The sequence below is a fragment of the Phocoena sinus genome, chromosome X, assembly GCF_008692025.1.
Source record: "Phocoena sinus isolate mPhoSin1 chromosome X, mPhoSin1.pri, whole genome shotgun sequence".
Lineage (NCBI taxonomy): Eukaryota > Metazoa > Chordata > Mammalia > Artiodactyla > Phocoenidae > Phocoena > Phocoena sinus.
The window spans coordinates 7,022,636-7,036,823 of record NC_045784.1 but is presented as its reverse complement, the minus strand read 5'-3'; the positions used below and the strand labels follow the sequence as shown (position 1 = coordinate 7,036,823).

Here is a 14,188-nt window from a genome sequence, read left to right as displayed (position 1 = left end):
GAACTGAGACTCGCAAAACTACCAGGTTTGGTGGGAAATCCCCCTTATCCCCAAACATGAAAAACTATTGAAAAAACTGTAACGATAAACACCTTTTTGGCACTTTTCCCAATGAAAAGCTGCAGAAATGGGTATTTCTGAAAATTCCCCTGACCGTCACTCACTCCATGAATTGGGATCACTAGACAGAGTAAAGAATTGGGTTATACTGGGGTCTGGCACTAATTTATTGGTCTATATATAAGGAGAAAAAAAAAAAAAAAAAAGATCTCCTCCCCGGAAAACAAAGTAAATCACAAATGCTTACGAACGTACTAATGTTGGGAGACACTTAGGGAAGAAGCCATCTGGCAGCTCGATGAAGACCACTGGAATTAGTTCTTAAACAACTGGAATTTTCAACTGAATCGGAACCTTTACACCTCCCCGTCAATGACGTTTAATAAGGATTTTACTTTAAGAAGAACTAGTTCTATTTCGTATCAACAGCGGTAATTTTCAGAGGAAGTACTCAGAGCAATGAGTATCTCTGAAACGCTCTGTCAGCTCTAGACCAATTAACAGTTTGTTTTTTTGGGGGGGCCGCGCCGCAGAGCTTATATAGGATCTTAGTTCCCCAATCGGGAACTGAACCCGGGCCCTTGGCAGCGAAAGTGCGGAGTCCTAACCACTGGACTGCCAGGGAATTCCCAACAATTTTTTGTTTGATGGAGTATAACTTTTTTTCTTAATGGAGCCACTCACAAATCTGGCAAGGCAGAGAACATATAAGCCCTTCCACAATTCTGACACAATTTCACCTACTACCATCAATAATTGTAACAACTTGTTGATGTTTTAACGTTAAATATACACTGGGCAAAAGAAAGTATTCCTTACACAAAAGCTTTCAAGAAACTGAAGTACATTTTAGCCACTTTGGGTTAAGCTCGCACTGAAGGTCAAAGTCCACATCCCTAAATTACATTTCCTCCCCGAGAATATATCACTTTACAGAAAGTAACTATTATGCCTGCCATGGTTGACTAATCATGGTAGATAGTATAGTGTCTGACTCAGAGGCTACTAGAATTCCAAATGTGCATTTCCACTAACCATCCAGTTCATCGCTGGTAGAAACAGAAGATAATCAGGTAGAAAATCCAAAATGATTATAAAAAACGGCCTCAGGGGCAGGGAGGACCTGAAGATGCAAAGAATTCTCTGGGAGAGTGTGAAAGCTACGGGGCAGTTGTTACTGGCATCCAGGGCCTGAGCTTCCAATCCGACTTTATACCAATGTGTCCCGAGGCAAATTAGTGAAGTTCTCTGGGGCTCCATTTCCCCCTCTGTGAAAAGGGCCACATCATCCCAGAGAGCCTCGCCCCTCGCCTGGGTGTCTACCTTACTCCTGCCCTCAGGGAAGCCTGCGGTCTACAGCGCAAAGCAACACGTCGTCAGATTGGGAAAACGGAAGCCTGGGGAGAGAAAACCGTTTGTGTTCCTAAGATCACTCTGGGCGGGTGGGGTAAGTTTATGCAGAGGACACCCCACGCCAGTGGGCTTCTTCAAGCAGTGGACAAACGCAATTTGGGGATTTTCTTCTTTCTATCAGTGAACTATGAACCTCAAGGTAAAAGGTGTGACGGGCCGGGGGAGAGCTTTGATAAAGGTCTACGGTACGTTAAGACACGATGTGTTAGAAATGAACACTAAGACCAAAACCACAGAAACAAACAAAACAGAGCCTTCTGATTTCTTAACGGGAGGCAGAATTCTCAGAATTCATAGAAAGCATGATGTTATCTGAGATTAAACATACACAAGCATCTACAGATCACAGCAATGTATCTTAAGCAAACACTCACTTTGTCTACTCCAGCACTCAAAATGTAATTCCCCTTCTTGTTCCATTTCAAGGCAAAGATGGGGCCTTTATGTTGGCCTAAGGTGCTGGCCAGGTTACCTGGTACGTAAAACACAAACACAGCAAGCGGGGTGACTTCCGAGCCTCAGTCTGTTCACCGGATGATGACAAGCCAAGCACCTCCTCTCCAACCCCAACACAAGGGCGTCAGGACTTACCGTCTTCCGTCCATATTCTTGCAAAACCATCATAGGAACCTGTAGCCAACAGTGTGCCATCACTCTGCAGGCCAGAGAGAAACACAGACCAACAGCAGCAGCTTAGTAGGGGCAGCGGTGGAAAAGAGCCCCTCACATTACCCCTGGGCTGCAGTACCTGAGGTCAACAACAGGTTCCCAGTCACGAGACTCACCAGTCACGCTGGCCTACTTTAGCTCGCACTGCCCTTCAGTTAAAACGTGAGACCCAACAGGCTCCCCGCATACAACCATCAAGGAGGCGAGGGGGCAAGGAAAACGCATTGCAACCCCTCACCACTGACGACGTCCATAACAGTACGGTACGAAAAGTTATCGTGAGACTCCTGGAGACTTAGGTGAGCTCTTAAGGATATGTGCAAATAGGGAAGAGTGGTGACATGACAGAGTATGCATAAACATGATAAAGGGCAAGAAAAATCAAAAGAGGTTCCAATCAGGAAAAAAAAAAAAAAGTCAGAGAGCTCTGTGTCTCTCACGTATTAAATGCACGTAACACAGGTGCTGAAGCGTCAGGGTGGAAAGTCACCTTTCCTTCGTGACAACTCACAGAGCGCCAGCAGAACGGGTTCCCCGACAAAACCACCAGACTCCATCCTGCCAACGTGTGGCGACCGAATACCCAGCTAGAGGCCCGCCAACACGGAGGGCCTTGGGAGGAGCGCTCGGAAACGGGGGCCAGCCCCCCAGGGTGGGCTGACCAACAACGCTGCCCTTCCTCCTGCGTCTGCCCGGCTCCGTCAGCATCCCGGCGGCCCTCGCTGTGGTTTACAGACGTTCGAGTGTCTGGGCGGTGGCGGAGGCTTACGTTCCAGTCCAGCGAGGTCACGTCTTTGTTACTGGGGACGTCATGCCCCCCCTCCCGTATACAGTGCCTCAGCACGAGCTGCGTGGAGCCCCCGTTGCTGTTTTCGTTGAGGTTCCATATCCTTGCGGTCGAGTCTCCAGATCTGGGCAAGGAACACACACAGCATTCAGCTTCCGGTCCCAGGGCCAGCAATGCTCATCACTACTTGCTGTCTGGCTAGGTCGGGCATCCTCGGCACGGGGTCCTCCGTCTTTTTGATATCGCTGACTCACAGTGGTTTTCTCTTCCCGACCTTATTTTTGCACTTAGTAATTTGAAATGTCTGTGCATTGCTCCCCAGCCCGCTGAGAAAACGGCTGGACCGGGCACTTCTGCACAGCCTGAGGTACTCGGGGCGCCCCAAGCCCTGGTCTGCACTCACTGGGAAGATGCCACCAACAAGGTACGGAGGGGGAGCGCATGTCCTGTGAGGGAGAACTCGGACACCCAGACCCTGCGCACCCCCAGCTGGACACCCTTACCCGGAAGCCAGGAGGTCACTGACAGGGTTCCAGGCACAGATGAACACCTCAGACTCATGGCCCCGAAGGACTGTGGCTTTGTTGGGTGGAATCTCCACGTCTCCGTCTATTTCCATTGGTTTCGAATGATTATCTGTCACAGGAAACAGGGAAAGACACAGGTCTGAGGGATACCAAGGAAACATCCTCAGGGCACGTGGGTTTTACAAACAACCTCCTTGGCCGTCACCCATGGCGATTACAACCAAATCATGGGTTCTGTGTAATTTAGTAGATACGTGACATTTCTTTACAGTCTCCAAATTTGACAGAGAAATAAAAACTGGTTATTTATTCTCTATAACTAGGGCGAGGCTAATTTCTAACAACAGCCGGAAGACGACTGGACAGAAAAGATGACAGCCAGCTGGGCTCCTGAGCGGGCGGAAGGTTCCTTCTCTTGACGGGACAACAGGTCTTACCCGGAAGCACCCTTGTGAGGCGCTTATCTATGAAGCTCCCTACCTGTGAAGCTACCACGGGGGCATGCCATCATTCTGCCGGAAGCTTGCTACCCTCAACCCCTCAGAGTCTTGGGACTCAAGTGCTATTTTCTGACCGGAGTCGTCTGCGTACCATGCTTTTCAAGCCAAGCAGAACCACCAGGTTTCTGAACCCAAGCAGTCCTCCCTCCAGATGACCCATAGGGTCCAGGCTCTGGAAGGGCGACAGGCCATGCTAAGTGCCACCCAGAAGAGATTCACCCTGGGTGGTGGCCGTTTCCCCCCTATGTGGCACGAGAAAAAAGATTCTTGAAGATCAGAATGAACGATCACTTCAGAGACCACATTCAGGCCACAGCCTGCCTTGTAGCAAGATGGGAGCAAAGAGCAGGTGGGACTAGTTTCCGGAACAAGGTGAGAGTCGGAAACCACCGGACGGTGTACGTGGGATGGGGTGCCGGCCAGCCCTCGGGTGAAAAGTAACGCTTAGGGACTCCTGAAACAAAGGCCTGCCAGCCACCAGCGTTCCTTAAGGCAGGCGACGGTCTCCACGTGGCCACACTCCCTTAGAGGTTAAGATTTAAAATACACGGTGCAATTTGTAAGTTTGCAAAATTTCTGTCTCGGCAGATACAGAGGTTTCTCAGAGCTCACCAGTTATGATCGCTGCCTGGGGCGGAAGCCTAAGAAGACAAGGACACGTACCTCCTTCCTGTTTTCTTTATTTTTGGCACCTTGAGGGATGTATCCCACGGGAGTGGGCAGCCCATAAATGACCTGTGGGTACAAGCCACCTATTTTTTCTTCTTCTTTCCCCGTCCCGTCATCTTGGACCTCGTTAACAGTGATCATGGGGCCCGCCGGCGGGAGGTCTTTTCATCGGACGCTAGACAGATGGGCTTTAAGCCACCCTGCTGTAACATAACCCGCGCTGCAGCCTGCCCCGGCTTCCCGCGCAGTGCTGGAGCTGCATCTCGACTCTAGCGGGAGAGGGCCTGTGCCGGGGCGGGGGGATGAGCTGCCCCCGCAGGGGCGGCATGGCTGCTCGGAGGGAAATGATTTTCAAAGGAGGAAGAACACACACGCATGCACACACTCACACGCACGTGTGCAACGCGCACACACACCCTGAGCTTAGACCCTGAAGCCGTCTCCGAGTTGATAAGCCGCGTGTCAAAGCGCCGGCAGGCTCCCTGGGTAAAGATTCATGCTCTCCGACTTGTCTGCCAGACGCTTCAGGGCCATTACCTAACAGGGACCCTGCTGCAACCACCAAATAAGACGGCACTTGCTGTCTGTGCCGGCCGCCCTGTCAGTGACCGCGAGCTCCGAGTGTCAGGTCAGAGTTTGTCCGCGAGGCCGGAGGACGGCGCGGGGGCCTCCTCTTTGTGCCCGACAGTCATCACGAGGTGGAACAGATGAGTTCTCAGAGTAGCGCAACCTCCTGGAGCTGAGGACGTGCAAGTAAAGAACGCTGCGTCCAAGGATCTCCGTGAGAAACCAGAGCACGAAGCCCTCCTGGCCACAGAGCAAGCAAGCCCTAGACGCTGCCGCGTACGCACCGCCCAGCAGGCAGGCCTGGAAGGGGTCTGCAGGACTTGCCCAGACTCAGAGACGAGGGAGAAGCTGCCGGAGCGCGAAGCTCTGGAGCCCCGCACTCACTTATCGCATGCGCTCCGTTCTCTTCCCCGTTCACCGTGGCCTCGCCGTTCTTTGGTGGGTTCTGCTGGGAAACGGCCGCTGGGGCCGCCGGGGCCGCCGGGGCCGCCGCCGCCGCCGCCGTGGCCGCCACGCTGGCCTGCTGCTGCGCCAGCTTCTCCCGGAAGGCCTGCTGCCGCGTCTGCACCACGTCGGGCATCACCGCGTCAATCAGGGACAGCGACTCTATCGGGCGGCCGTCGAACACCGTGCCGTCCTGTGGACAGAGCCCAGGCACAGATGTCAGCTCCCAGCGAGACGGGTGCGCGTCAGGGACAGACACGCAGGATCCCGGGAGCCGAGGGGCCGCCGAGCAGGCGGGGCCGGACCGGGCGTCCTGAGCCAGGGCAAGGGATCCCGGAGCGCGCAGGCGGGCAGGGGCCGGCAAGAGTGAGCGTCCATGGAGGGCCCGGTGTGCCTGCTGCTGCCAGAGGGCACCCAGCACTCGGTAAATACCAACCTGAATCCGGATACTTCCTGTCATGACAACAGGGCTACCCCTGACGCACTGGTCCTCAACAGGGGGGTGATTTTACCGCCTCGGGGGACATGTGGTCAAGTCTGGAGGCATTTCTGGTTGTCACGACTGTGGAGGTGCTCCTGGCGTCTAGTGGGTGGAGACCAGGGACGCTACTCCACACCCCCCATGGCCCAGGACGGCCCCGTAGCAGGGAATGATCTGGCCCCCAAGTGTCAAGAGTGCCGAGGGTGGGAAACCCCGCCCAGGCGCTCTGACAAGTGTGGAGCCGCTCCCCTTTGATAGGACAGACGTCACTTCGGAGACTGCAGGCCCAAATCAGACATTCCTGCACCGCTCACGATCTGCTTCCTGATGTTAATCTGTCCGTCTGATGTACTAAAACACACACATCTGCTACCATCTGAAATGACTTCCCGGGATCAGGGCACAGACTAACACAGCCATGATATTCTAACAACAGCACTGTTTAGTGATGAGTCCTATTTTCCCAACTTCCCGGGAGTCTCTGGCTTCCACAGATAATGAAAACATTTCCATACACACTTAGCAACACAGGAGGGAGTTCTTTCCTTAGAAAGCACTCCAAATATCACTCACACGAAACTCAGAGCCTCTCAGTGTGTCTACGGGATGTGCAAACACGTTTCAGCCTGTTTTCTCATAAATCAGGAAGAACCGAAGGACCTAAGTTTCAGCAACACAGTGTGTGAACGGAACATCACCCCAGCTGACTACAGGTTACTATGCAATACTTGAAAATAAGGGAAACAATATAAAATAATAGAGAACATGGGAAAAAGTAGCCAGTCACCTCATCATCTGCCCGGGTTCCAGCCATGGAGGGGCCAGTGCTGACCAACTGGTCAGCCGGCTTCTACGTCACCTTCCTTCTTCGTATATTCAAGCCCCAAATGGATGATGATTTTGCAAAAGGCTGTAACTGCCCAGGGTGACAAAAAACCTTCTAGTTTAAGCTCTAAAAGCACACTGTCTCACTTTTAACTACCCGAAACCTAAGTGACAAATGAGATGACCTTTCGTTCTCCTCTGGACACACCGGACTTTGAATTGCCAAGAGAGAGAAGGTATGGGGGCTTCTCTGCGGATGAAAGACGTGAAAACTGGGGCAGGGGGCCGCAGGGGCAGGGGGAAGGGAAATCCAGTCTCACTCAGCATCACACAATCTGAGAGCCGGTGGGGCCTCTGGGGTCCTGTAACCCTATCCCCACACTTGTCTGTTTTGTGGAAAGAGAGACGCGACGGGGCCTCAAGTTGCTGGTGGAAGATCCCAGGCACCCAATGTAAGACGAGGAAAGAGGAGACTGCCCGTTGTTAGGCAAGAAAGAGCACAGGGTAGGCAGACACTCAGGTGTTTTTAAGGATGTGGGGTTTTGGAAAACAGCAGAGGAATACACGTGAGAGAACACAAGATACATTCCTTCCGTAGTTTTAAAAGCTGAAGAGAAAGTGGAGTTAAATGCTATGCATAAGACAGGCTTGTGAGGCAGACGCAAGAGGGAAGACATAGGGGAACATATGTATATGTGTAACTGATTCACTTTGTTATACAGCAGAAACTAACACACCATTGTAAAGCAATTGTACTCCAATAGAGATGTTAAGAAAAGAAAAAAGACAGGCTTGTAAGGGTGAGAGCAGTGCAGAGGGAGAGGGGATGGAGGAAACTGGAAGGGCTCAGGAAGACGGGCCCGAGGGTGGTGTGGCCTGGGAAGGGGACACTTGGTGGTAAAGAGGGGCATGTGGGCAGTGGACGGCGTCAGCTGTGCAGGATGGACCGTGACAGGAGACGGGAAGTTGGAGCCGAGCAGCGTGCCAGACCGAGGTGGGAGAAACGAGGGCAGAAAGAAGGCGAGACGGCGGGAAGTGCGGTGAAAGCAAGAGGGGCTCAGACTGAGATGCAAGGGAGGCCTCGGACATCACAGGAGGCCCCGGGCATCTTCACAGGACGATCCCAAGAGCAAAACAGAACAGGGGAGACGGGCACTGTTTTCAACCAAAAGAGCCCATTTAAAAATTGGTATGAAGTTGGCCCAAGGACTCACCGTGCCCCAATCTATAAAGAGGGAGGGGACACACACAAATTGGAGTGACTTAAATTTACAATTATGGATACAACTGCCCCCTTCCCCTGCAGCTCTTCAACGGGTAACAAAACCATCCCTTGGAATCCTCTCGAACACAACAGTCCTCATCTGTCCTCCGTGGTCTCTGGCTGTGCCCTCTGTCGGGTCCACACGAAGCACAGATTCTAGGCAAATGTTTCCCAGGATCCCTCTTCGACTGAACTGCTCAAAATATTCCAGGGGGGAGGGCGTTTTCTGTGCACGTGCAAGGCCCACACCTGTCGACACTGAAGTACCCCTGACCCTTGAACAACACAGGTCTGAACTGGCAAGGTCCACTATACGTGGATTTTTTTTTTTCCCCAACACATTTACTACTACGTTTACCATCCGCGGCTGGTAGAATCCGCGGATGTGGAATCTGCGGATACAGGAGGGCCAACTGTGGGACCTCAGCACTGCGGATTCTGGTACCTGCGGCAGGTCGTGGAACCGATCCCCGGTGCATACCCAGGGATGAGTGTATAAAGCAGCTGCGGATCTGCTGCGTGTTTTCCCCATCTGGCAACGTAGTGTGATGTCAGTCCACAGCCAGAGATGTGCGCATGGATATGGAAAACGACACAACCACCTGAAGGGCCTCGGAAGATTGCTCCTTGGGTACAACAGAAGTGCCATCCCCCACTGAAGAAAGTATTTACCGCAAAGAGAGAAGGAACCCTAACCGACCGTGAGAGATGGCGGGGAACCGTGTGCTAAGGTGATGTGTCTTCCCAGCGCGCGCGCGCAGCCTGGGCCCGCCCCGGGGGTGCACGTACCTCGTTGATGCTGATCTCGGCCTCCACATACTGCAGGCCCTTCTGCAGGATGGAGATGAGGGCAGCCGGTGGCACGAGAGTCCCATTGATGTTGGACTGGCTTATGTGGCTCTCGATACCGAACGTGAACGCCGAGTGCGAAAAACCTGCAGCAAGACAGGGAGGCCAGCGTTCCGTGAAGCCTGGACCAAGGGCAGAAGGCACAGCCACTGAGACCTAGAAGGCGGCACCGCTGATGTCAACGCGCTTAATAGCGGAAGGGACGTGGCCGGAGGATGCCCGGCCTGCGATGTGGGGTGTCGTGGGCAGGATCCGGCAGCGAGAGGGAGAGACGCAGACCAAGGCAGGCCTCTGCTTGCGCGGGACGGGAAACAGCTGTAAAGGTAGAGCCCTTTCCGCGTTTTAAAAGCAAAACAGGCCCGTGGCGGCCCGGGTTCAAGGTTGCTGTTACAGCAGTCAGACGGCGGGGCTCTCGGCCTGGCTTTGCGGGGCTCCTCCCAGAAGTTCAGGCTCACGTCTGCCTGCACCCTCCCTGCAGTGCTCACGGCACATGAATCTCACCACCAACTGTCCAAAGAAAAAGAGGTTGGTCCGGACTCAGTGGTGTGGTCTTGGGTCCTTTTACCGAAAAACTGGGCGAGCCCCGTGGCTAAGAGGTGCTGGGTTTCCCCCTTCCTCCCCTAGCACCCCTCAGCAAGTGCCTCTGTAGGAAGCTGCTGACAACACTGGGCAAGTGAGAGGGGCTCGTAGATAAGGTGTGGATGGAGCTGCTTGGATGCAAACGTCGGGAGGAAAGTCAGGACGGTGACTGCAGGTCGCAAACAATGCCTGTTTCAATAAAGGAGGGCACGGGGCAGGGCAGGGGGAGCTGCGGGGCCATGGGGGACAGGGCTGCGGGTCCGAGGCTCAGGCTGCCTTTTGCTCTGTCAGACCCTCACCTGTGTGGGTCCCGGGCAGCCCACTCCCAAGGTGTCTCCGCCACGAGCGCCCTCCCATCACCCCTGGCTCATCCTACGTGCTGGCGGGGGGCTGGCGGAGGTCTCCCCGCCTCTCGAGCCACACTCACATTCATCAACCCAGCGGGCCCCCCGTCCTCCATCAGAGTCAACATCCTCCGTGCTTCTGCCTTTCGTTACCAAAACACAACCAGCCTTTGCCATGAACAAAATGCTCAGCAGATGGGAAGGTTCCCTCAGGCGAGAAGAGCTCTGTCTGCATCTGCGTCCCTTTCTCTCTCCAATCCCTGTTGCTCAGCCCACCTGCCGCTCGTGGCCTCATTATTAAGAATATATAAAACAGACACTTGATACTTATTTCAGGAGTAGCACCGCAGCTGCTATCAACTTGTGTACATTTCTTTATGCACTGTAACCCCCTAAATTAGACTGTACAGGAGAGCACCTCGGAGGCTCTCCCCGCAGAGTCCCTCTGCTCTTACTCTCTGAAGGACATGAACAAACGCCCTTTGCAGTCAGCCTTCCCTTCTCCCTCTAACTTGTTTTCTCTCTCACTGCCCTCCGTTCCCCTACCCACTCCTGCCAGAACAGAACCACCCACCCCTGTGTTAACCAATGACTCTATCCCCCCGAGTCTCTGCCACCCTGTGCACGGTCTTAATCTCTAAGCTTTTATCACTCATGTTCCGGCAAGGGGTAGACTAGAAAAATCTGAGGTCAATGGATGGAGCAGGACCGAGTGGGTTCTTGGCCGGACTCCCCATCGCATGGGCTCATCCCTATAACTCCGGGCCACAATGGCTTCTCTCTCATAAGAATTCTTCCTGGATGACAGCCCCGCCCACCTGGCTCCTACCATCTCTTCCATTCGTGTCTCCACCAGCTGATGGGACAGGACACTGGACTGAGAGCCATTTGTTATCCTCCTGGTATCTTCACAAGGTCTAGTACAGGACTACGCCCGCCGCGGTAGTAATAAAGTAACACCTGCCAGCCCTTACACGGTATACACTCTCTCAGTCAGGCATTGCTCCAAGGATTTCCTCCTAATTCCGTAACCCTCTGCAGTCATTCCCTCGTTCCCTTTTCTCCCTTTTAAGGATCGGGTCCTGAGATCTCCCGAGGGTAACTGACAGACCCCAGTCACTAGCTCCAAACTCAGGCAGTAGGACACCAATTGCAGCCCACCACACAACTCCACCTAGAAACTTCTACAGAGTGTTCCACCAGAGCACAGCTTTGACTGTGACCAGGGCTCCCGACAAATACATCTCAGTGACTGATGGAGCAGCTGTGGGAGAAAAGTCAAGCTTTTGGTGCATGTCTTAGTCCGTTACAGCTGCTATAACTAAACACCACACACTGGGTGGTGTCAGCATCAGACATTTATTTCTCACAGTTCCGGAGGCTGAAGTCCAAGATCAAGGTACTGGCAAATTCAGTGTCTGGTGAGAGCCCACTTCCTGGTCCACAGATGACTGTCTTTTCCCTGTAACCTCACAAGGTGGAAGGAGCAAGAGAGCTCCATGCGGCCTCTTAGAAGGGCACCAATCCCATTCACGAGGGCCCCATCCCCATGACCTAATCACCTCCTAAAGTCTCTGCCTCCAAATATCACACTGGGGATTATGCTTCAGCATATGTATTTGTGTGTGTGTGTGTGTGTGTGTGTGTGTGTGTGTGAGTCTGTGTGTGTGTGTTCGGAAGGGAAATACAAAATTCAGTCTGCAGAAGTATTATTTCATTCATCTGTTCACCCACTCATTTATTCCCTCAAGTAACACAGGGCCATAAAAATGCTACTTTTGAATTTTATTTTATTGATTTTTTAATACAGCAGGTTCTTATTAGTTATCCATTTTATACATATTAGTGTATCCATGTCAGTCCCAATCTCCTAATTAATCACACCACCACCCCTGCCACTTTCCCCCCTTGAGGTCCATACATTTGTTCCCTACATCTATGTTTCTATTTCTGCCCTGCAAACCGGTTCATCTGTACCATTTTTCTAGGTTCCACATATATGTGTTAATAATACAGGATATTTGTTGGCAATGCTACTTAAGTCACATGAAACACAGCAGATTCTGACTACCTTACCACCTTTAATCAAACCTGGGCACTTTGTGTCCATTATCTCAATCTTCAGAGCAGCTGTTCAGAGTTGGTGTTGCTGTTTTACACATGAGAAGGACACATGCTGGAGAAATAAGATAACCTGTCCAAGGTCCATACATGTGATGAGAGGCTGAACTAGAATTTCAATTCTAGACTACGTGACTCCAAGGTTCACCTTTTAAACCTTACTTACTCTGAGACCCACAGGCACAGGAACCAAAATTCTTAAATTCTCCAGGTGGATGCCAAGTCCATTCCCAGCTGGACCACCAGCGGCTCTGGATCAGGAGCAGCCACAGATACAGTGCAGGCACCTTGAAAAGAACTGGGTGCAAACCCACTTCTAAGCCAAGACTTGAATACGTCCTTGATTGCTCTCTTTATCTGGGTTGGGTATATAGTTTGGTTGCATAACTTTCTTATCTCTCCCCATGATACTGCTCTTCAAAGTAGATTCCATTTCTAGAACATGCTGATGACGATACTCAGTGAAGGACGGCTGAAAGAAGGGGATGGAGCACTGAAGACGAATGGGGGTGTGTGTGAGTCTGAGCCTTCTGCAAAGAGGAGGGCTGAAAGCCATCTGCTAGAAGGAATGTCCCCCCACTAAAGCAAAATGATGACTAAGGAGGATAAAGCTCTATAAGGGAACCATGACCTTGAACACTTGGGTCCGCTATTGGAGATGACAGTAAATCATGACTGGAAGCTAGGTTATCTTCAAACCCTTGCTGTAATGTTCCATGCCACTGCTGAAAAGAGTCCTCCTATTTGTTTAAATTTACATTAGCTGCATTTCTTTGGACAGATCTATGTGTGGCCTCCAAATCAATGGTTGCTTTCAGTCCATTTGTTTTTGAGACTTTCTTCTTCATTTCTGGCCAACCAGATTTCATCAAGGCGAGTGGGAGGGCCAGGCAGACAGTGTCAGGAGTCCTGGGTTCTGTCCTTGCTCAGCCACACAGGACCTGAGGGTCTGGGCCAGGCCACTTCACTGGGCTGGGCCTCCGTTTCCTTCACTACCACGTGGGGCTAAGGAGTACCTCAAGGAGCTGAAGGGAGAATCAGAGGCGAGAGCAGCAGGAACACAGAGACTTCTTCTAGTTTAAATTTATTTTTAATTGAAGTCTAGCTGATTTACAATGCTGTGTTAATTTCTGCTGTACAGCAAAGTGGTTCCATTATACATACACACATTCTTTTTCATATTCTCTCCCATTATGGTTTATCACAAGATTTAAAAAAAAATTTTATTGAAGGATAGCTGACTTACAATGTTGTGTGAGTTTCTTCTGTACAGCAAAGTGACTCAGTTATACATGTATATATTCTTTTCCATTATGATCTGTCACAGAACATTAAATATAGTTCCCTGTACTATACCTTGTTGTTTATCCATTCTACATATAATAGTTTGCATCTCCTAATCCCAAATTCCCACTCAATCCCTTCCCCACCCTCCACCTTGGCAACCACAAATCTGTTCTCTATGTCTGTGAGTCTGTTTCTGTTTTGTAGATAGGTTCATTTGTGTCATATTTTAGATTCCACATAGAAGTGATATCATATGATATTTGTCTTTCCCTGTCTGACTCACTTCACTTAGTATAATCATCTCTAGGTCCATCCACGTTGCTGCAAATGGCATTACTTCATTCTTTTTTATGGCTGGGTAGTAAGTAATCCATCATATATATGTACCACATCTTCTTTACCCCATTCATCTGTCGATGGACATTTACATGGTTTCCACAGATGCTTTTTTTTTTTTGCGGTACGCGGGCCTCTCACTGCTGTGGCCTCTCCCGTTGCGGAGCACAGGATCCGGACGCGCAGGCTCAGCGGCCATGGCTCACGGGCCCAGCGGCTCCGTGGCACGTGGGATCCTCCCGGACCGGGGCACAAACCCATGTCCCCTGCATCGGCAGGCGGACTCTCAACCACTGCGCCACCAGGGAAGCCCCCGCAGATGCTTGTTAATCTAGATAGAAGACCATGAACTAGTGGAAACATCCCTTTTCCACGTTGCCTTGTCCATGCAATGAGGACAACTGATGTCGCTAGGGTACTTCCCGGTTCTGGAATTCATTCACCGTGCAACAGGGGGACGTTCTCA

The 14,188-nt window shown here is 51.6% G+C and overlaps 1 protein-coding gene across 10 annotated transcripts in view; it reads right to left on the bottom strand.

Moving 5' to 3' along the window:
- TBL1X (transducin beta like 1 X-linked) overlaps positions 1-14,188 on the bottom strand; it is a 230,767-nt gene that overhangs the window by 17,257 nt on the left and 199,322 nt on the right. For all 10 annotated transcript variants that reach the window (XR_004347992.1, XM_032619262.1, XM_032619263.1 and 7 more), the window contains 6 exons: positions 8,996-9,141; positions 5,577-5,829; positions 3,433-3,565; positions 2,912-3,053; positions 2,065-2,128; positions 1,848-1,945 (listed from right to left, as the gene is read on the bottom strand). Coding sequence is in view for 9 of the 10 variants with exons in the window: in XM_032619262.1 (XP_032475153.1) it covers positions 1,848-1,945; positions 2,065-2,128; positions 2,912-3,053; positions 3,433-3,565; positions 5,577-5,829; positions 8,996-9,141 (836 nt within the window). In the remaining variant the exon portion in view is untranslated. The remainder of the gene's footprint in view (positions 1-1,847; positions 1,946-2,064; positions 2,129-2,911; positions 3,054-3,432; positions 3,566-5,576; positions 5,830-8,995; positions 9,142-14,188) is intronic.